This window comes from Pipistrellus hanaki, assembly GCF_964339955.1.
Source record: "Pipistrellus hanaki genome assembly, chromosome: 2".
NCBI lineage: Eukaryota > Metazoa > Chordata > Mammalia > Chiroptera > Vespertilionidae > Pipistrellus > Pipistrellus hanaki.
This window is the reverse complement of record NC_140504.1, coordinates 173,239,045-173,261,852: the sequence shown is the minus strand read 5'-3', so window position 1 is coordinate 173,261,852 and position 22,808 is coordinate 173,239,045. Positions and strand designations below refer to the sequence as shown.

Sequence of the window (22,808 nt, the reverse complement as noted above, 5' to 3'; positions counted from 1 at the left end):
AGCAGGAAGTTTGGTATTTGAGTCTACAGATCAGGAGAGATTTGGGCTCAAACAGACGTGGGAGTCATCAGCACACGTGTTAGCTGCAGCAGTGGAGTGAGAAGGGAGCCATAGTGAACCCTGGCAGACATCAACAGCTCAGGGTGGGCACAGAAGAAGGAGATTGTTTGCAAAAGAGACTGAAAAGGAACCACCAGAGAAGTAGTAGAACTGGAAAGGAGTTTGGGCAAAAAATTCATGAGGCCGAACCGGTTTGGCTCAGTGGATAGAGCGTCGGTCTGCGGACTGAAGGGTCCCGGGTTCCCGGTCAAGGGCATGTACATTGGTTGTGGGCACATCCCCGTTAGGGGGTGTGCAGGAGGCAGCTGGTCGATGTATCTCTCTCATCGATGTTTCTAACTCTCTGTCCCTTTCCCTTCCTCTCTGTAAAAAAAAATAAAATATATTTTTTTAAAAAATTCATGAGGTGTGTTTCAAATGCTCAAAATGGAGGAAGAGATCATTACTGTCACATGCTCAGAGACGTCAAAATAAAAAGGAGAAAGTCTATCCACTGCATTTGTCAGGTAGTCTTTTGGTGCCCTGGACTAGAGCACTGCAGGGAGGGAACAGTGCGAGAGGAAGCTAGACAACAGAGATGAAGCATTAGCAGGATGTGAGGAAGCGGAGAAAGCAACTATAGCAAGCGTTCTGCACGCAGGGGTGGGGTGGGGGCTCACTTTGCTCCCGGTATGGAAGGACAGTGTTTCTGTAGACGAGGACAGTGCTCTCTGCTCTCCTCTGTAATTAATGAGCACAGGCCAAGCTTAGCAAGGATGCCTCTCACTCTTAGCTGCACCCCCGCTTCCCCCAGTGTTGCAGTGATAAAAGTCCCAGCATCCTTCTCTGGAATGGCGGGGGGGGGGGGGGGTTGGAATGTGGGGATACCAGACACCCAGCTACCCTGGCCAGGAGCCCACAAGCTCTCAAAGCCCCCAGGGCAGGGTAACAGGCCTCCTGTACCTTCTCACGCGAGGGTCCTGAAACAGGCAGCTGGGGCTCTGTCAGTGCTCCAGACGTGCTGCCTCAGAGAGCTCAGAAAGGTTTCAAAGGCCATGCTTGTGCTCTGGGGGATTCATCCGGTTTGGACCACGCAGTGACTCCTCAGCAGTGAGAACCACAGACACGCACCATCACAGAGGAACACCAGGCGCCCTGGGCGTCCTAGAGCAGAGTGCGTCTTAGGAGAAGAGAGGCCTCTGTGGAGCTGCACACTGATATCTCATCTGCCACCACCAGGCCTCTGGCAGACCTCTGCCTCTGACCACTAGCCAGCCTTCCCGTGAGACAGCAGCCGGGAGAGGACGCGGAATGCAGCAGGTGGGCACGTGCAGCCTGTGGTCAGAGTGCATGGGTAAAACTTGGCTGCATCGTTTCCTATCTGTGTGAACACAGGCAAATTGCTTGACTTCTCTACCCCTCCAATTCCCCCTATTTAAATATGGATTAATAACAATACCTATCTCATATGCTTGTTGGGAAGATTAAAACAGAAAAAAAAAATAGGTCTTAGCACAGGACCTGATACATCAATACTGACACATCACGAGGCGTTAGCTGCTGCTGGTACTGCTCCGCAGCATGGCTGTGGTCTGGGCTTGGGTTCTGCTTTCTGTCATTTTTTTTTTTTTTTTTTTGCCATTGTTCCCAATGCCGAGTGGCACCACTGGCCACCATCTAAAAGACATGGTACTCAATCTCTCACCAAAGCACAAAAAGAGCCACTCAAACGTATGTAGCAAAGCACTGTCAGGAAAATGGGTGTGTCGATGAAAGTTTTATGTCAAGGTTTTATATTATTTTTCTTTAAACCTACAGTGTAAATGTTTACCATAACCTTTTCTGAAGTCTTTATTTCTTTCTGAAAAACTTACCCGATTATAAAAAAAAAAAGTCATTGAGAAGGTGAGAACTCACTTAGTAAGTGTCTAACAATTATGCTAAAATGATTTAACATTATAGCCCCAAGATATATCAATCTCATTTCACCCTCTTGACTAATGAGTTAAGCAATGCTGAGACTTTCCAAAGATCACACAGCCTGTTAAGTAAGATATGAGAACTTTCCATCTCCAAATCTTGTCTTTCCAATCTATTGTGCATTGGTATGTGTCAAAATAATTTATTTTTTTCCTAGTAGCTCTCTCCATGGGAACAGTGCTTTATCAACATTCCTCACACCCTCAGACTTCCCTGAGGGCAGATATTAATGTCCATTCATGAAACAAACAGTAAGTGCCTACTATGTGCTAAAGGCTCTGCTAAGGCTCTGCAGCCATGAATGTCTCTAGTCTAAGAAGTGCAGCTTCTACTATGGTAGAAGAAACATCAACAAATTATAAATACAATAACAGCTATGTGTGCAGCACTGATAATACAGATTGAGGAAGAGTAACTGGGGTGCATTCAAAGGAGTGGAGGTCACAGAAGACTTTTCCATTCCACGAGACCAACAGATAAAGGGCCCCAATCCAATGTTTAGAGCAGAGAAGATGCTCCATAAATTTGGATCTTCTGCAAAAGATGTATCCAGGCAGGCAAGTTTCAAGAATAAGGAATGGAAGGAGGATCTCCCAACAGATAGCACAAATGTGTGAGAGGGAACAAGCTGGCTTCCCACGGAAGCAGGACTCTGCAGCCTGGGCCAAACGGCTCATCAGCACCCCTTCCGTGGCCTCTGCCCGATCCACCACCTGGGTGCAGGTGTGGGAGTCAGTGACTGGGTGAGTGCAAGGAGGAGTGAGGCTCAGGAATGGAGTGAGAGTATGCTAAACACAGCATGTGGTAATAAAAAAAGAGAGAGAGAGAAAGATTTAATGGTTTGTTTTTATTAGAGCATGTCAAAACTAACATCAAGAGTTACCTGAAGAACTTTTGTGTCAAAATATTGTTGCTATAAAAATAAAAATTCTGAATTTACTTAGAATTTTTGGTTGAAATATCAAGAAACACTAGCTAACCACCAGGAAAAAACAAAACAAAACAAACAAACCTAGATCCCAACACCAGGGATCACTCCTAACACCAAAACAAGACAATATAAAACCCAAATGGATTAATAATTCTAATATAAACAAAGCTAAAAACGTACTGGAAGAAAACACGGAAGAAGGCACCATTACAAACTACAAGTGGATGTAAATTCAAAACCTGCTATCACAGGTAATTTGCCAATAACTTTCAAAATTAGTTTTGATCCAGAAGTATCACTAACATTGTACAAACAAGGTTATTCACTGAATTAACCCTTCAGTTTTAAAGACTGGCAATTGCCTAAATGTCCACGGACAGGTACCTGACAAACAAGAGCATAGTGCATCTTTATAATGGAACTAGAGGCCTGATGCACGAAATTTGTGCACAGGGGTGTGTGTCCCTCAGCCCAGCCTGCACCCTCTCCAATCTAGGACCCTTCAAGGGATGTCCGACTGCCCGTTTAAGCCCAAGCCTGGTAGGATAGGGCCAAACGGGCAGTTGAACATCCCTCTCACAATCCAGGACTGCTGGCTCCCAACTGCTTGCCTGCCTGCCTTCCTGATTGCCCCTAACTGCTGCTGCCTGCCAGCCTGATCAGCCCCTAACCACTCCCCTGCCAGCCTGATTGATGTCTAACTGCTCCCCTGCCAGCCTGTTTGCCCTTAACTGCCCTCCCCTGTGGGCCTGATCACTCCTAACTGCCCTCCCCTGCAGACCTGGTCACCCAAAACTGCCCTTCCCTACAGGCCTGGTCCCTCCTCAACTGCCTTCCCCTGCAGGCTTGATTTCCCCCAACTGCCCTCCCTTGCAGGCCAGGTCCCTCCCAAATGCCCTCCCCTGCTGGCCATCTTGTGGCGGCCATCTTGTGTCCACATGGGGTCAGCCATCTTTGTCCACATGGGACAGCCATCTTGTGTGTTGGAGTGATGGCCAATTTGCATATTACTCTTTTATTAGATAGGATGCTATGTGGGGGGAGGGGGGGGAAGCGAGGGACTCCTATTTCTAGTCATGATGGAATAACAGGAATTCAATAAAAATTACCTTACACAACTAGAAAACAAGTCAAAATATACAAAACAATCATTTTCAGACCAGTGAAACCTAAGACAGGAAACCTAAATAGAGCCATATTCTTTCTGAGTTAAGATAAAAGTTTAGGGAGGCCAAGGAGGCTAGAACTTGTGGAGAAGGCAACCACAGAGGACGGAGCTGTACATAAAGCTCTAGAGATTTGCAAGAGGGCCCCCTCAGATTTTTGGCCAAGTACCGATCTGTACATACACGAGTGGAAACGCTGAGGCTGAAGACAGACCACCAGGAAGCAGTAGGTGAAACAATTCCTGGTGTTCACAAGGGCTGGGAATTGTTTGTACTCACACAAACCAGGATGGAAATACCTCCTACTGCACGAGGCACTGGGTAGGCCTCAGAAGGGTACCACGTTAGTAATGGAGATAAATTTGCCACAGACATGTACTAACAATATTAAAAACAAGTTGCAAAAGGATACACTGATGCCAAGTAACTTGACTGAATGCCCAAGAAAATTCACAGAATTTTAAAAAATAAAATCTTTACCCCTGTAGAGTTTACATTCCAGTGTTTGGATTTTAAAATTATTTTTATTTATTTATTTTTTTAATCCTCACCCGAGGATATGCTCAGAGAAAAGATGGGAGAGAGAGAGAGAGAGAGAAACATCAATGTGAGAGAAATGCATAGATTGGTTGCCTCCTGCTCAACTGGAGATCAAACCCAAAATGGAGGTATATGCCCTGATCAGGAACTGAACCGGCAACACAAGCTTTTAAAAAACACACACATATTTTATTGATTTTTCACAGAGAGGAAGGAAGAGGGATAGAGAGCTAGAAACATCAATGAGAGAGAAACATTGACAAGCTGCCTCATGCACACCCCCTACCAGGGAATGTGCCCGCAACCAATGTACATGCCCTTGACCGGAATTGAACCTGGGACCCTTCAGTCCGCAGACCAATGCTCTATCCATTGAGCCAAACCGGTTTCGGCAACATAAGCTTTTAAGTGCACAGATTGATGCTCAACCAACTGAGCCACTGCGGCCAGGTGAAAATTCACACAATTTAAAGCAATACAACAAAATCTAGCACAGGACAATGTAAAATCTGCATTGTCGGGAATCCAATAAAAAATTACCTGGCAGACATAAAAAGAATCAAACTGGAGAAAAGTCAATCAACAGAAACTATCCCAGAAAGGACAGAGATGATGGGATTAGCAGCTATTATAAATATACTAGAGGCCTGATGCACGCAATTTGTGCATGGGTAAGGTCCCTAGGCCTGGCCAGCAACCAGGACCAATCAGGGCCTTCCTTCCGGCTGCTGGCCGGGGCCTTCCTTCGTTCCCCGCTGCACCCTAGATGTCATAGTGAGTAATCAAACTCCTGGTCTTCCGGCTGAACTCCCGAGGGGACACTTTGCATAGTAGCCTTTTATATAGAGAGAGGTTCTATATGTTCAAGAAGGTACAAGAACACAGCAACATAATAAGGAATGAAATGGAAGATATAAAAAGACCTAAATGGAACTATAGAAATAAAAAACACAATTTCTGAAATAAAAACACACCATGAATAAACAGCTGGTTAGACACTACAAAAGAAACATCAATGGATGTGAAAACATAACAATATAACCTATCCAAAATGAAGCACAGAGTGAAATAAGATTGGGAAAAAACAATTAAAAATAAACAAAGAACAAAAACCCCACCTGTGGGACCAAAGGTATAACACATGTAATTAGAATCCTGAGAAGGGAGGTGGGACAGAAAAAAATGACAAAACTCCCAAATTTGATTTTTAAAATGAAGTATATGTCCATAGATTGAAGTAGAAAGATAAAAACAAGCCAGGGTTTCTAAAGAAAACCACAGCAAGATCATTATAATAAAATTGCTGAAAACCAGCAATAAGAATACTCAAAAAGCAGCCAAAAGAAAACAGAAACATTATAAACAAAGTAAAAACCTACTAGAATAGCTAAAACTAAAAACACTGATGACACGGATATAGAAAACCTGAAACTCTCGTACACCGCTGGCAGGAAAGCAAAACAATGTTGCTAATTTTTAAAAGTTTGCAATCCTATTTAATAAAACCCTAATATGCAAATGACTGAATGGTGGAACGACCGATCACTGTGGCACACACTGACCACCAGGGGGCAGACGCTCAATGCAGGAGCGTCCCACAGGGAGAGCGCTGCTGGTGAAAGCAGCGGTGGCGGCGGCGGCAGCCTCTCCTGCCTGAGCGGCAGCGCGAAGGACCCCTAAGGGGATGTCTGCCTGCCAGCTTAGGCCTGCTCCCCACGGCAGGCGGACAACCCCCAAAGGGTCACAGACTGTGAGAGGATGCAGGCCAGGCTGAGGGACCCCTCGCCCCTCAGTGCACGAATGCTGTGCACCAGGCCTCTAGTTTCTTATATAAAGTGAAGCATACATCCTGTACACAAATGTGTATTGTGGCTCTGTTTTAATAGCTAAAAACTGGAATTAACACAAATGTCTTTTGACTGCTGAATAGATAGACAGACTATTACATCCATACAAGGGAATACCATTCAGCAACAAAAAGAGACAACGGATACACACAACACATGGGTGAGTCTCAAATGCATTTTAATAAATGAAAGAGGCAGACTCAAAAGGCTACATACTATATGATCCCATTTATATGACATTCTGGAAATATTATAGGGACAGAAAACTGAGAAGTGGTTGTCAGGGACTGGGGTGGTCAGGGGGAGGTTAAGTGTAAAGGAGCACAAGGAAACTTTGGGGGGTGATGACAGAAATGTTCTACTGATTGTTATGCAACAGGCATGCATTTACCAAATTCACACCACTACACTAAGAAGCAATTTACACTGTTTGTAAATTATACTCTAATAAACCTTGTTTTTAACGAAAAGTATGATACACTCCTACAATTATATATCATGAAATCATTTTAAAAATAAGATGGATTGCCCTAGCTGGTTTGGCTTAGTGGATAGAGCGTCAGTCTGCAGACAGAAGGGTCCCAGGTTCAATTTCAGCCAAGGGCGCATGCCTGGGCCTCGGGCTTTATCCCCAGTGGGGATGTGCAGGAGGCAGCCAATCTATGATTCTCTCTCATCACTGATGCTTCTATCTCTCTTCCCCTCTCCCTTCCTCTATGACATAAAGATATATTTAAAAAGAAAGAAATGAAAATGAAAACAAGATGGATCCATTTACACTGGTAATAGGATAATCTCTAACATAAACTATTAGGAGTAAAAAGCAAGATACAGAACAATAAATGGAGTATGTTCCCATTTAGGGTAATACTGACTATCTCTGGGGAAGGGACCTAGAGTGGGAGCACATATCCTCTGGGCTATTTGAGTTACTTATTTTTTTTTAAATCGCATGCTCCCATTCCTTTCAATTAGAAAAAGTAAAAGAAACTATTCACAGGTCAAGGCAAACCCACAGGTGCCTGGCCCAGAGGACTGACTCCTGCAGGCCCAAGAAACACGTGTAAGAACGTGGAACTCAGTGCCAGATACATACGAGGTGCTCAGTCAATAGCTGGGGAAGCAAAACATTGGGATGAATTCAGTGGCAAATCCAGGACAAAGAGCGCTCTCTATCTGAACACCAGGTTTTCAGCCGGAAGAGGCCCTGGTACACAAATAGCTGAGTTTGCATCTCTCAGTTAGAAAAAGAAAAGGAGCATAAAACCCACCTACCCTGGATTTACATTCGGGCAGGCTGTTTCTCAGCACTCCTGTGCAGGCACACTGTGCGCCCTAACCTCAGCCTCCTAAGGGATGGGCGCAAGCCCTTCCCCCAGGGGGCACAGCCCACCCCAGGGCTCCCCCGGTGGTCCAAGAGCGATTCACTATGCCCACAGGGTCCTGAGCATCTTCTCTCTTCCCACCCCCCAGGTCAGACACTCCCCTACTCCCCCGAAGGAGCAAAACCGCCCTCACAGTCTCCCCGCACTGCAGGCTGCAGACAGGACAATCTCAGCACGTCAGGCCCTGCCCCACACTAAGGCCTCCGTAAAAGAAAACCCCAAAGGAAAAGGCAAGATAAGCAACCAAGGCCCCTCAGCAGCATTTGGTAAAAGGAACTCCCAGGGTTTGGCACAGCTCTGCTCAGCAAGTCTGTTTTCAAGGGAATCAGGAATCCAGAACGCACAGTGGACGTGGAGGAATGGTGTCAAAACAGCCAGCCTCAGAAGCCCCTCTTTGATCCCTGCTTTCTTTGGCCGTGCCTCTCCCGGCTTCCAAAGATGTCTGACCACTGTCCTGGCTGGGCTGGCTGTTGGTTGGGCATCATTCCAGTTCAATGCCTGCCCGGGCTGCCAGCTCAATTCCCAGGAGGGGGCATGCAGAAGCAGTCACTGATGTTTTGCTCTCACATTGATGTTTTTTCTCTCTCTATCCCCCTCTCCCATCTTCTCTCTCTCAGTAAAAAAAAAAAAAAAAAAAAAAAAAAAAACTTTAAAAAAAAAAAAAAAAAAAAGAAGTTTGATCACTGATACTACCCTGTTTCCCCGAAAATAAGACAGTGTCTTATATTAATTTTTGCTCCCAAAGATGCACTAGGTCTTATTTTCAGGGGATGCCTTATTTTTCCATGAAGAAGAATACGGTACACATTTATTGTTAAATGAAAATAAAGAAAATTTGTCGAAGCCGGTTTGGCTCAGTGGTAGAGCATCGGTCTGCGGATTGAAAGGTCCCAGGTTCGATTCCGGTCAAGGGCATGTACATTGGTTGTGGGCACATCCCCGGTGGGGGGTGTGCAAGAGGCAGCTGGTCGATGTTTCTCTCTCATCGATGTTTCTAGCTCTCTATCTCTCTCCCTTCCTCTATGTAAAAAATCAATAAAATATATTTATTTTTTTTAATTTTTAAAAAAAATATATTTTATTGATTTTTTTACATAGAGGAAGAGAGAGAGATAGAGAGTTAGAAACATCGATGATGAAAGAGAATCATCGACCAGCTGCCTCTTGCACACCCCCCACCGGGGATGTGCCGGCAACCAAGGTACATGCCCTTGACCGGAATCGAACCCGGGGCCTTTCAGTCCGCAGGCTGACGCTCTATCCACTGAGCTAAACCGGTTTCGGCTCAATAAAATATATTAAAAGAAAAGAAAGAAAATAGTACGGTAGTTGTCAACACAAACCAGACAAACTGTGACTCCTACAGTATCAAGAATTTACTCATTTATTCAATGACAACCATGTCATCATCTTCTGGAATATTATCATAACAATCCAATTCCTGAATTTCCTGGTGAATTTCTTGTGACTCCATTTCTTTCAGAATCAGTGGACCAAATCTCTCGTTTAGCCTGGGGGGGGGGGCGCCTTATTTTGGGGGAATGCCTTATATTTCACTCAGAAGGAAACCTGTAAGTAGGTCTTATTTTCGGAGGACGTCTTATTTTCGGGGAAACATGGTATGACGAGGCTCTCCTGTGCTGGATAAGCCTTCCCTGGCTGCCTGGTTTCCACAGGGCAACCACACAGGTGCTGCTCCGGCCTCTCCCCCACAGAACAAGCTGTGCGGGCAGGCGAACAGGGGACGAGCTATCGCAAGGGCACAGAGTGGGGCCGGGGTGGGGGCCAACCAAAAGCGAAGTCCTTCCCAGGTCCCCGCAGACTCGGAAACAGCCAGCCTCCGCCGGGATCTTGTTTCCCGGGAGCACATCCCTCGCCACTGGGGCAGGGTCTCGGGCTCCCACCCCGGGGACCAGGCAGGCTGCTCGGTGGTGGGAAGGAAGAGGGGCACTCACCGGGGGAAGATGGCGGTCATCAAGGCTGAAGCGTAGCCAGGCTTGCACGCTCCCTCCGAGAAGTTTGCGTACCTGGTGGCCAACTCCGGGGGCCTGTGGGGAGAGAGGGAGAGTCACCGCCTGCCGGGCACTCCGCAGTCAGGCTTGTGAAGAGCTGTAGGTGTTAAACCTTGACTAAAGCTTCATTCCCTACAATCAGCACTTAAGTCCTTCTTCTACACCAAGGCTTCAGGGGGGGCAAAACCCCCTCAAATAAAAAAGCCCTAAAGGACGAGGTAGATAAACAAGCAAGGCCCATCCATGGAACTTGGTAAGAACTCACTGGGTTCGCATAGATCACATGTGTCAAACACAAGGCCCGCGGGCCAAATCCAGCCTGCCAGGCCTTGCAATGTGGCCCGCACCGCGCTGTCATCACTGCACTCCGCTGTCAGTTTATGACATTGTCAGTTTATGACTGTTCAGTAAACCATTCGGCCCGCGATTTAGGCTGGATTTTAGATTTTGGCCCCTTCTCTGATTGAGTTGGACACCCCTAGCATAGATTCTCTTGCAGTAACTCTGATACGGAGAAAATCAGGAACTCCATCCAGGCTCCGAGACTGGGAACGCAGAGCCTGGACCTCTGAGGAGAGCGCTGCTCAGGCTTTGATCAAGTCAGCAGCCCTGCCCTTTCCACGTCCTTCTATATCCTACCGGCCATGGGAGCCACTCAGGGTGCCCGGAAAACAGACCACACGAACGCTGGGCTGTGCACTGTGACCATCAGACAGTTAGCTGAGAAAGTTCTCGTCCTCTTCTCTCTGGCTAGAGTGTTCTTCCTTGTCCTTCTCTACTTGGCTATGCCTACTGAGCTTTCAAAACTAAGCTCAGATGTCAACTTCACTGGAGTAATTCCCTGACCTCCAGACTGCCCCCGCCACCCACACCCTATGCTAACGCCCATCAGCCCTCACTGTGCTGTGCTGGAACTGCTGGTAGCATGTCTCCCTCTTTACACTGTCAGTTCCTGAGCTCAGTCTGATGGAACCCTGCCCCCTGGTACCTTACACAGAAATGGCGAAACAAAGACCCTTATAATTTTGTTAAGGAACAAAATGACCCTGAGCGTCTCACTGTGCTTGGACTGGAACCAAGACCGTCTTGGGAACCCACAAGTCAGAGATGGCCGAAAATTTTCAGAAGACTTGTGTGTTCTAGCCCTGGCTTTGTTGCCGTGTGACTGGTGACAAGTCACCTCATACCTTTGGGCTTCAATGCCTTTGTGTGTTCAGTGTGGGGCTGGAGTAGTCTGTACAGAAAACCACATCGGAAGAACAGGATACTTACAGTGACTGCTGGGGCTGGAGGCCCTGCATGCTGGGGACCTGAGGAAGTCCCAGGCTGACTGCCAGTTCCCAGCCCCAGCCTCCCCCACCTCCACCTTTGGACCTGCTGCCAAAACTGATCACTCTGATGCCCGGCCGCTCTACTGTGCCGGGGCCCTGTGGCAAATGTCCCTTAGGGCTGCCTTCCGCAGGGACTGGGTGGGGCCATACAAGGTGGTGGTGTGTGTGTGTGTGGGGGGGTGCTGGGGAGATGTTGGCACCTGCACTAGGTAGCCAGAAACCATGGGCACTGCCTATCATGTGTCATGTGTGACTTACTCATGTACCACTGAGGGCCTAGCCCAGGGCCGCACACAGAATAACTGCTCAGTGATTTTAGACAAGCTCGTCTGTATCCATGTGCAATTTCTTCTAGAAATCCATGTGTTTTTTAGCCATCCCTACCAATGACATTTAAAACCTCAAATGCAAAAGCAAATGATGAGTGACAAGCCAGGGCAGGGACTTCATTTGGTAGGCAAAAGGAAGTCAAAGGCTTAACAAGAAATATTTACATAGCAATATTTTTTTTTTTATGGAAACAACAGTATTTCAGAAGCAAAATACAAACTTACATTTCAATTACTAAACTTACTGGAAGCTTTTGGACTAGGCACAGTGATGACAACATTATAGATTTTTTTAAATTACTCCTCTTGGTAGCCACGTGCTATTAATTATTAATTTCTACACAAGCTCAGGAAGATGAAGAAACTTATCCAAAATCACACAAATAGTAAGTGGCAGGTACTGGATTTGAACCTGCTTCTAACACCGGCGCAGGAGCTCCTGACATGGCATTGCCACAGCGGGGATCACAGCAAGTGCCACCACAGGGAAGCGGAGCCTCGGGCAGTGCCCAAGTGGCAGTGCAACCGGAGATGGGGAGAGCGTCAGAAGTGTGTATATGGCAGCAAGGCACCATGAGTTCCTCAGACCCTGGTCTCCCAACCCCCACCGCCTGCCCGCCCACCGTGTACAGTGAGTACCCGCGGTCTTTCTGAATTCTAGAAAATTTCACAAAGAATATGAAAGATGGCCGAGACCGGTTTGGCTCAGTGGTAGAGCGTCGGCCTGTGGACTCAAGGGTCTCGGGTTCGATTCCAGTCAAGGGCATGTACCTTGGTTGCGGGCACATCCCCCCAGCAGGAAGTGTGCAGGAGGCACCTTATCAATATTTCTCTCTTATCACTGTTTCTAACTCTCTATTCTTCTCCCTTCCTCTCTGTTAAAAAAAAAAATCAATAAAATATATTTAAAAAAAGAATATGAAAGATGGCCGAGACCGGTTTGGCTCAGTGGATAGAGCACCGGCTTGGGGATGGAGGGGTCCCGGGTTCGATTCCGGTCAAGGGCATGTACCTTGGTTGCGGGCATATCCCCAGTGGGGGGTGTGCAAGAGGCAGCTGATCGATGACTCTCTCTCATCAATGTTTCTAACTCTCTGTCTCTCTCCCTTCCTCTCTGTACAAAATCAATAAAATATATATTTTTTAAAAATTAAAAAAAAAAGAATATGAAAGATGAATGGCAGTTGCCTCTTTAGCACAGTGCACTGCATAAATACACCTACAATAGGAGATACACCTTTGGCTACCTCTCTCCTCTCTAGTTTACACCATCAACTTAAAAATAAATAAATAAATAAATAAATTGATTTTTTACAGAGAGGAAGGGAGAGTGATAGAGAGTTAAAAACATCGATCAGCTGTCTCCTGCACACCTCCCACTGGGAATGTGCCTGCAACCAAGGTACATGCCCCTGATTGGAATCGAACCTGGGACCCTTCAGTCCGCAGGCCAACGCTCTATCCACTGAGCCAAACCGGTTTCGGCTACGCCATCAACTTTTGGCAAGGTGCTTCAAGGTTAAGGGCTATGGAACAGTCCAGGCCCATGGGCTCAGGTAATCTATGGCAGAGAGGAGGGAGCACCAGCAAGATGGATGGAGCCCGGGGAGCCAGAACCCAGCAGGAAAGGCCCTCCCCATGGCAGGGCAAGGTAGTCACACGTCAAGGACGGCTGGCTGTAAACACCCTCCCTGCCCCTGCCCAATTCGAAAAGCAGCAGTAACCTCAGAAACACAGGGCCCTGGGTACAGTGGGTGGGTGAAATGATTACCAAATTAAAATGCCTCAGACAGGGCCTCCCGGCTCTCCCAGAAAGAGAAGAATAGGGGAGTGTTGGGAACTCTGAGTCACACAGCAGCCTGGGACCCCTGGGGCAGTCAGCGGTCAAAGCCACCAAGACCAACAGTCGCCAACTCCCCAGGGCCAGAATGGTTAGTTTCTCTAAGGCACTCTCACTCCAAATGCCAGGAGGCCCCCACAGACGTCTGATCAAATCACTCGGCCCTTGTTCTGCGCTGCAGCTGGCCTTTCCTTTCGGGAAGCTTTCGCATTTCAAACAGTAAGAGCCCCCATTGTCCTGCGAACGTGACTACCGAGACCCTGGGGTGAAGAGGGTGAACCCCCGCACCCTCAAGAGGAAATCCAGATGGACGGGCTGGGATCCGAGAGCCGGAACCAGACTTCCCTCCCCGAAGGAGTCAGGCCAAGCATTGGGTTATAAATAAGACGTGCAGGATCTGGAATCAGACCCGTTCTCAGAGGACACTGGCAAGCTGCGTGGCCTGGGGCAAGTGACGGAAAATCGGGCTCTCAGCTTCCTCATCTGCCAATGAGAACCACTCGGTTCCCAGGGACGTGAGGGGGGATGTGGTGAGAAAGCCCACGCGGAGGGTGGCAGGCAGCACACACGCACTGTGAGAGATGAGGTGGCGGCGGCAGGCAGCCAGGCTCTGAACGCTTGGCGCCAGTTGGGGTTCTGTCACCAGGGACAGTCGCGGAGTGTTTTCCAGTGGAAGCGTGCGTTGTGGGGCTCAACATTTGGGAGACAAAGAGTAGCGCTGCAAGCGGAGAGAGTGTGATGGCTCCGTTGCCAAGGGATGGAAGTATCTCAAGGACAGAGGGACCAGCTGTGCCAAACACAGGGGTAGGCCAGGTGCGTGCGGCCCGGGACTGGCAGCTGGATTTGGCAACACGAGGTTACTCCTGACCTTGACAAGAGCTGTTTCCCTGGAAGGGTGAGGGCTAGGGGACGAAATGCTTCTTTCATTGGATTTAAGAGAAACGGAAGAACTGGCGACATGGAATAAAAACTGGAGTTTTGCTATAAAGACAGAGAAATGGGGCAATTAGCTGGAGGAGAGAAGGAAATATTTTAGCATGTTGATAAGCTGCTTAGAATAAGAGAAAAGCTCATGAGTAGTCGAGGTGGGACAGTTGGAGGAAAAATGCCTTTGCACAGTGAGGGGAAAGGACTTGATACAAAAGAAGGGTTGGTCTTATCTCCGCTCATCCTGCCTTCCCCTGTGATGACCTGTGCACCTTGCAATATTCAGTTTAAGCACCGCTTCCTTTAGGAAACTTTTCATGATTCCTCCCCTTCCTGAGCAGAAACAGCCCTTTCGGCCTGGGGACCCCATCTTACCTAGAGCTGACTTCCGCCTTCAGCTTGCCCAATTGTCTCCACACACTCTCTTTCTCTCCCACCTCCATCCCTTCCTTCCTCTCATTCATTCATTCACTCAACAAATGTAGAGGCAACAGAGTGACTCTGCTTGGATCTGTATCCTGCCTCAATCCAGCAGTCCTGGGTTGTGAGAGGATGGGGATTGGACCTAAACGGGCAGTTGGACATCCCTCCAGGGGTCCCACTTTGGAGAGGGTGCAGGCTGGGCTGAGGACACTCCCCCCACTGCACGAATTTTGTGCACTGGGCCTCTAGTATATTGTATATGGGGCCCCTAGAGCCATAAGAAATGCAAAAAATTCACTGTTAGTAACTCATTCTCGAATTGACCCCTTAAAATCAAATTGACCCCCTGTGGAGAGTATACCCCATGTTGGGAACCACTGTCCTAGACCATGAAAATTGAGCATAAAGCACAGCATAGAATACATAAGTACCCAACAAAATGTTCCTTAGACTAAACCCAACTGGTTAATTAACTTGGCTTGAAAGTTAGCTGACAAGCCGAAACCGGTTTGGCTCAATGGATAGAGCGTCGGCTTGGGGACTGAAAGGTCCCGGGTTCAATTCCGGTCAAGGGCATGTACCTTGGTTGCGGGCATATCTCCAGTAGGGGGTGTGCAAGAGGCAGCTGATCAATGACTCTCTCTCATTGATGTTTCTAACTCTCTATCTCTCTTCCTTCCTTTCTGTACAAAATCAATAAAATATATTTTTTAAAAAAAGAAAAGAAAAAAAAAGAAAGTTAGCTGACAAGAAGTGTGGGGGAGAGGAGGTGGCAGTGAGGAAAATGGAGAAGGGACTTCAACAGTTATTCCTGAGGACTCTATAGATCAGTGATGAGCATCTTGTGACCAAGAGTCTAATTCCTATGATCCTCTCAAAGAGGACTGAACTCCGATCAGCCCCCTACTATGCACGCTCCCTCTTCTATGTGCTAGTTTACTGACGTGAAGGTCAAGAAACTGATTGTGAGTGTGAAGTAAGACCATGTAAGTAAGATACCACTCACACTGCCTGGCAAATAATAGTTAATAAAAATCAGTTTCCTTTCAAGCAAATATAGCAACTTCAAGGTCGCCAACATTACGTGCTGGGAGGGCTGGCACGAACACAGATAAGAAGCCTCAGAACAGACCTCACCTCCCTCTGCTTCTGCAGGTCTGTCCCCTCTCACCTTCCTTATGAAGACACTTTTCTCCGCTACCCAGAGGGTTGTCTCTGGGGCAATGACGTTACTTCAGAAATGAAGGAAGCTGCTTACGTTAGATTTAGTAAGCTTATTCTGTTAGTAAGTATTTATTTTAACTTATTTTCTGAAATAGCTTTCATGTAAGAAAAGGTAATACTGCCATAGATCCTTTTAAGCTCCAAGATGGAAACTTTTCTTCTTAAGGACAATTTTAACTCCTCTGACTCCCTCTCCCCTCCACTGTTACATGGCCCCATTGTTACAGGTCCGCTGGCTCTTGTAATACCATGAGTCTCTTCGTTCACTCACATTCGGGGTGCTGTCAATCCTACCCTGAGGTATCATGAGTAGAATTATGAACTCCAGAGCAGATGTGGGCTTTTATACAGCTTCTCTTTGTGAAATCCAGAGCAGACATGGGCTTCTATACAGTTTCTGCCTCACAGTGATCAGTGATAAACTCGACAACGCGCTCATGTTTCTTCCATCACTTTAAGAGGAACTATTGAATACTTGATCTGAGCCATCTGGAATTTGTGGTATTTCTCAGCGCTGGAGGCCCTGCTTTCCATTTCTGGGGACTGGGCACAGCAACATCTTTTCAACATACCAGGCCCCTCTACTGTCTGATTCAGTGATGACTGCAGTTTAACTTCATCTCCAGGTCTTGCAAAGTGTTTCATTTTGACGGGTCAGCATGCTCTTCCATCCAGTAAGCTCTTGCTTTAGCCTGAGCTAGGCAGGCAATTCTCACAGACTCTCCGCCAGAGAGAGAATTGCTGTGACCACTCCAATTCAATCTCGTTTCTTTGAAAATTAAGACACATCCTCTTTCTGGGTGGTACTGAAAAGAGCAAAGAAACTAAGATTTATTGAGCATAAACCATGTGCCAGTTGACCTAATTATCTAATTTAGCTTTACAATAATCCTCTGAGACAGTATAGCCTTTAGACCCAGAGGACATGGTTGAAAGATGTGTTGTTCCATGTCTAAACTATAAAATTGCAAATGAGAATTTTTTTTATAGGGACTGCATTCAGTCTGTAGATCACTTTCAGGAGTATGGACATTTTAACAATATTCTTCCAATCCGTGAGATGCGTATTTTTCCATTTAGTTGTGTCCTCTTCAGTTTCTTTCATGGATGTCTTATAGTTTTTAGTGTCTGGGTCTTTTGCCTCCTTAGTTAAACTTATTCCTGGTATTTTATTCTCTTTGATGCAAATTGTAAATAGGATGGACTATTTTCTTAATTTCTCTTTTCTTACAGTTCATTATTTGTGTAAAGAAATGCAACTGATTTTTGTGTATTGATTTTGTATCCTGCAACTTTACTAAATCTGTTTTAATACTTCTAACAGTTTTACGGTGGGTTTTTAAGGGTTTTTTATATCTTGTTATCTGCAACTACTGACAGTCTTACTTCGTTTTGGATTTGGGTACCTTTTATTTCTTTTTTTCTTGCCCAATTACTTTGACTAGGACTTTCAGTACTAGATGAATAAGTAAGAGTGAGCACCCTTATCTTTTTCCTGATTTTAGAGGAAAAAAATTCCAGTTTTTCACCACTGAGTATGATGTCAGCTGTAGGCTAGCCATATGATGTACAACGCTCTCTCTTATGCTGGGCAGCAGCAGCAAGCTGTGTCTCCCAGTCAGACAGGTGACTGCAATGGTAAATAACTGATACTCCGCGATGTACTATGCTGCCAGCATTTGGGGGATATTGTGTTCTGAGCATGTTTAAGATAGGTTAGGCTAAACTATGATGTTTGGTAGGTTAGGTATATTACATACACTTTCGACTTAACAATATTTTCAACAATAAGTCGAGGAGCATCTGTATATTTGTGTATGTCTACTTCTATGCTCTCTATTCTATTACCAATACCATGGAACAGAATACTTGATTACTGTAGCATTATTGTAAGTCTGAAGTCATGTAGCTTCGGTCCCTCAACTTCGTTCTTTGTTAGTATTACACGGGTTATTTTGGGTCTTTTGCCTTTCCATATCCTATATAATAAAAGTGCAAATCGACCAGACGGTGAAATGACCTGTTGCTATGATGTGCACTGACCACCAGGGGGCAAATACTCAACGCAGGAGCTGCCCCCAGCCCTCAGGCCCCGATCACAGGCCTGCCAGCCAACCTCTCGGTCCCTCCCCACTGCCAGCAGGCTCTAATTGCCTGATGGGGAATGGGAAACTGAGGGTGGGTGGAGGCGAAAGTGGGTGGTGCCAGGCCAAGACAGTGCACAGAGGGCTGCCAGCAGGGGGCTGGGGCCTGCTGCTGGCAGCCGCGGAAGATTGGCCCTGATTGCAGGCCAGGCCTAGGTACCCTTCCCGAGCATGAATTTCATACACCAGGCCTCTAGTAAACTATGGAGCTTCCTCAAAAAATTGAAAATGGAACTCCGATTTGACCCAGTAATCCCACTCCTAGGAATATATCCCAAGAAGTTAGAAACACCAATCAGAAAGGATATATGCACCCCTATGTTCATAGCAGCACAATTTACAATAGCTAGGATTTGGAAACAGCCTAGATGCCCATCAGCAGATGATTGGATCCAAAAACTATGGTACATTTACACAATGGAATATTATGCTGCCATAAAAAAGAAGAAATTCTCATCATTTGCAGCAACCTGGATGGAATTGGAGAACATCATGCTGAGTGAAACAAGCCAGTCAATGAAAGAGAAACACCATATGACCTCACTTATTTATGGATGATAAAGAACATTATAAACTGAAGAACCAAAAGATAGATATAGAGACAGTAAAGCAACAAGCAGGCTGTCAAATTACAGCGGGGAGGTTAGGGAGATCTGGGGGAGATAAGAGATCAACTGAAGGACTTATATACATGCATATAAGTACAACCAATGGACACAAAACTCTGGGGAGGAAGGGCATATATGGGGGGGGGACAATGGTATATGTACAAAGATAATAATTTAATAAAAAAATAATTTTAAAAATAAAATAAAAAAATAAAAAGTTTGTTGCTATCCACTAAATAACTTGCTGGGGTTTTCATTGTTGCTATTGTCCTCATCTGAGGATATTTTCTCCATTGATCTTTAGAGGGAGTGCAAGGGAAGATGAGGAGGGGAGAGGGAGAGAAAGAGAAGGAGAGAGAGGGGAAAAAAACATTGATGTGAGAGAGACAGATCAATTGCTTGCCTAATGCACACACCACAACCAGGGCCATTCAATCCATGCAACCGAGGTACATGCCTCTGACCAGGAGATGAATCTGCAACTCTGTGGTGCACTCTACCACTGAGCAACACCAATTATGTTGAATCTACAGATCAAGTTCAGAAGAACTGACATTTCAACAATATCGAGTCTTCTAATCCATGAACATAGAATACATCTCCATTTATCTAGTGGGGTTTTTTTTTTTTCAATCTTTCATTAGAGTTTTGTAGTTTTCCATATATATGTAAGTGTATTTTGTCAGATTTATACCTAAGTATTTCTTTGTGTATATTCATGTAAATAATATTGTGTTTTGTTTTTAAATATATTTTCATTGATTTCAGAGAGGGAGAGAAAGAAACATCAGTGCTGAGAGAGAATCACGGATCAGCTGCCTCCTGCCTGCCCCCAACTGGGGATTAAGCCTGCAACCTGGGCATGTGCCCTTGACTGGAATGGAACTCAGGACCCTCCAGTCCACAGGCTGATGTTCTATCCACTGAGCCAAACTGGCTAGGGCTAATATTGTGCTTTTAATTTCAAATTCCAATTCTTTACTTGCTAGTATGTAGAAAAGCAACTGACTTTTGTATATTAACCTTATATCCTGCAACCTTGCTATAACTGCTAATTAGTTCCACCAAACCCCAATTCTCTGGGATTTCCTACATAGACATGCCTGTGAACAAAGACAATTTTATTTCTACCTTCCTAGTCTCTATACCTTTTCCTTCTCTTATGATTGAATTAGAGCTTTCAGTATAATGTTGAATAGGAGTGGTGAAAGAGAACAAGCTTGCCTTTTCCAGTTTTAGGGAAAAGCATCTAGTTTCTCATCATTAAGGGTAATTTTAACTATAGATTTTTGTAGGTGATCTTTATCAAAGTGAGAAAGTCTCTCTCTTTCCTAGTTTTCTGAGAGTTTTTCCTTAAAAAAAAAAAAAAACATAATTGGATGTGGCCTGTATCAATGTTTATTCTGTAACTTATAGATATAATCATTTGATTTTTCTTTTTTAGCCCTGTGGGTATGATGGAATACAGCAATTGACTTTATAATTACTGCATTTCTAATTGGTGTATCTGGAACAAATCCCACTTAGTTTTGGTGTGTGACTCCTTTTATACATTGTTGTGTTCAATATGCTAATATTTTATTGAGGATTTTTACATGATGTTCATGAGAGAAATTAGTCTGTGGTTAGAAATTAGTCTTACAATTCTTTATCTGGTTTTGGTCTTAAAGTAATGCAGGCTTTACAGAACAAGTGAGGAAGTGTTCCCTTTGCTTACATTTTCTGGAACAGGCTGTAGAGAACTGCTACCATCTTTTCCTTAAATGTTTGACAGAATTCACCAGTGAAACCAGCTGAGCCTAATGGTTTTTGTTTTGGGAGGTTATTAATTATGAATTCAATTTCTTTAATAGATATAGAACTATTCAGATGATTTATTTCTTCCTGTGTGAATTTTGATAGTTTGTGTCTTCTAAGAAATTGGTCCATTGCATACAGGTTATAAAATTTGTAGGCATAAAGTTATTCATAATATTCCTTTACTATTTGTAGGCACAAAGTTGTTCATAACATACTGATCCATGGCATCGGTAATGATGATCTTTCATTTCTGATATCAGTAATTTGTATCTTTCTTCCCCCCCACCCCCTTGGTTAACCCAGCAAGAGGTTTTTCAATTCTATTAATATTTCAAAAAAATCAGCTTTTTAGTTTTGTTGCATTTTTTTTTCTACTGATTTCTGCTCTTGACTTCTAGGACAGCCTCTTAGGTACTATTTTCCTTTCTACTTCTGCTCCTCTCCAATCCTTCTACCGTCTCACAGCTGAAGTAATTTCCCTATCGGTCAAAACTGATGGTTTCTCACCTGCTTAACACACTCCAGTGGCATCTTCTGCCCTCACGATTACTATTATCCCCACAGCTCTGCATGATTTGGTCTATCCATTCCTCAGATGTATTATGTTTCACCCTCCAGCTTCTTAGAACTTTGACAACACAGAAAAAATAAATATAAAATCTCTACACAAACATGCATTTCAATTGTAGATAAGAAAAGGCCAATAAAATGTACAGGAAACTCTTCAAGCTGATTTACATGTTAAAAGACCATAAAAAAAACAAAACACTAAAAAAAGGGCTGGTAGTCAAAACTTAATATAAAATAGATTTTTTTAAAAATAGTGTAAGACCAAGAGATAATGAAATCATGAGAAGAAAAAAAATACAGAAAAAGGGTGCATCCAAATATTTTTTCCACTTAAAGGTATATAAGGACAATACAGAAAATGTAAACTCAAAAGAAAATAAGTAACCACAATCCCACTATCAAAACTATTACATTCTGCAGTAGTTGCTATGCTATATTCAATATAATTATGACAATAGGCTTGAAGGCTATACCCCCAATGATTCTAAACCCTGGCACGTTAGAATCACCCTGGGGGAAGTATTTTTTTTTTTTTAATTTCTTTTGAGAGCCAAAATTTTTAAACTTAAACTTAAAAAAAAAAATGTTTTTTATTGATTTTTCAGAGAGGAAGGGAGAGGGATAGAGAACTATTGGGTCGGCAGCTAAGTAATTGCGGATTTTTTAAAGAAAATCAAAGACAATTTTTTCATGGAACTAAATAACTTTATTCTGTAATGTATTGCCCATTTTTATCAATGACCTTTTGCCATCTTTCAGGCAGCATCATAATCCCACGTTCAAAAAACTTCTGGTTTTTATTAGCAAAAAACTGAATCAGGTACGATTTGACATCATCATCATTATTGAAATTTTTACCATTCAAGGAGTTTTGTAAAGATCGAAACAAAAAGTAATCAGATGGTGCAAGGTCAGGACTATATGGTGGATGTGGCAAAACATCCCAACCAAGCTCCATTAATTTTTGCCAAGTGACCAAAGATGTGTGTGGCCTTGCAGTGTCATGATGGAATACAACACCTTTTCGATTTGTCAATTCGGGCCGCTTTTCTTCAACTGCATTGTTTAATTTCATTAGTTGTTCAATGTAGACATCAGAATTGATCGTTCGGTTGGGTGGTAAGAGTTCAAAGTAGACAATTCCTTTGTAATCCCACCAAACTGATAACAAAACCTTCTTTTGATGAATATCAGCTTTTGATGTTGTTTGAGTTGGTTCACCTGGCCTGCTCCACGATCTTTTCCGCTTGATATTGTTGTAAACAACCCATTTTTCATCGCCAATTATCAGTCGTTTTAAAAATGGATCATTTTCATTACGTTTCTTTAGCAAATCGCAGCTGCTAATGCGTTGCGTTAACTGTGATTCTTTCAGTTCATGAGGAACCCATGTATCGAGTTTTAAAACACAGCCAAGTTGTTTTAAGTGATTTTCAATGCATGTATGTGATACATGAAGCTTCTCTGCAATCTCACGTGTTGTACTGTGACAGTCCGAATTGATTATTGCTTTGATTAGGGCGTCATCAACTTCAACTGGACGACCAGAGCGTCTTTCATCTTTGAGTGAAAAATCACCAGAACGAAATTTGGCAAACCAATTTTGACACTGCCGTTCTTTTAAGGCTTCGTCACCATAAACAGCACATAACTTTTTATGAGCTTGCGATGCGTTTTCCCTTTGCGGAAATAAAAAAGCAAAATATGACGAA

The 22,808-nt window shown here is 44.5% G+C and overlaps 1 protein-coding gene across 4 annotated transcripts in view; it reads right to left on the bottom strand.

Annotated features, from left to right (window-relative positions):
- ST3GAL3 (ST3 beta-galactoside alpha-2,3-sialyltransferase 3) overlaps nucleotides 1-22,808 on the bottom strand; it is a 168,541-nt gene that overhangs the window by 61,656 nt on the left and 84,077 nt on the right. For 2 of the 4 annotated variants that reach the window (XM_084874664.1, XM_084874665.1), the window contains exons 2-3: nucleotides 21,034-21,154; nucleotides 9,844-9,936 (exon numbers count right to left, since the gene is read on the bottom strand). In XM_084874664.1, coding sequence (XP_084730790.1) covers nucleotides 9,844-9,936; nucleotides 21,034-21,098 — 158 coding nt within the window. In that variant the 5' untranslated portion in view covers nucleotides 21,099-21,154. The remainder of the gene's footprint in view (nucleotides 1-9,843; nucleotides 9,937-21,033; nucleotides 21,155-22,808) is intronic. The other 2 variants (XM_084874662.1, XM_084874663.1) reach the window with 1 other exon arrangement.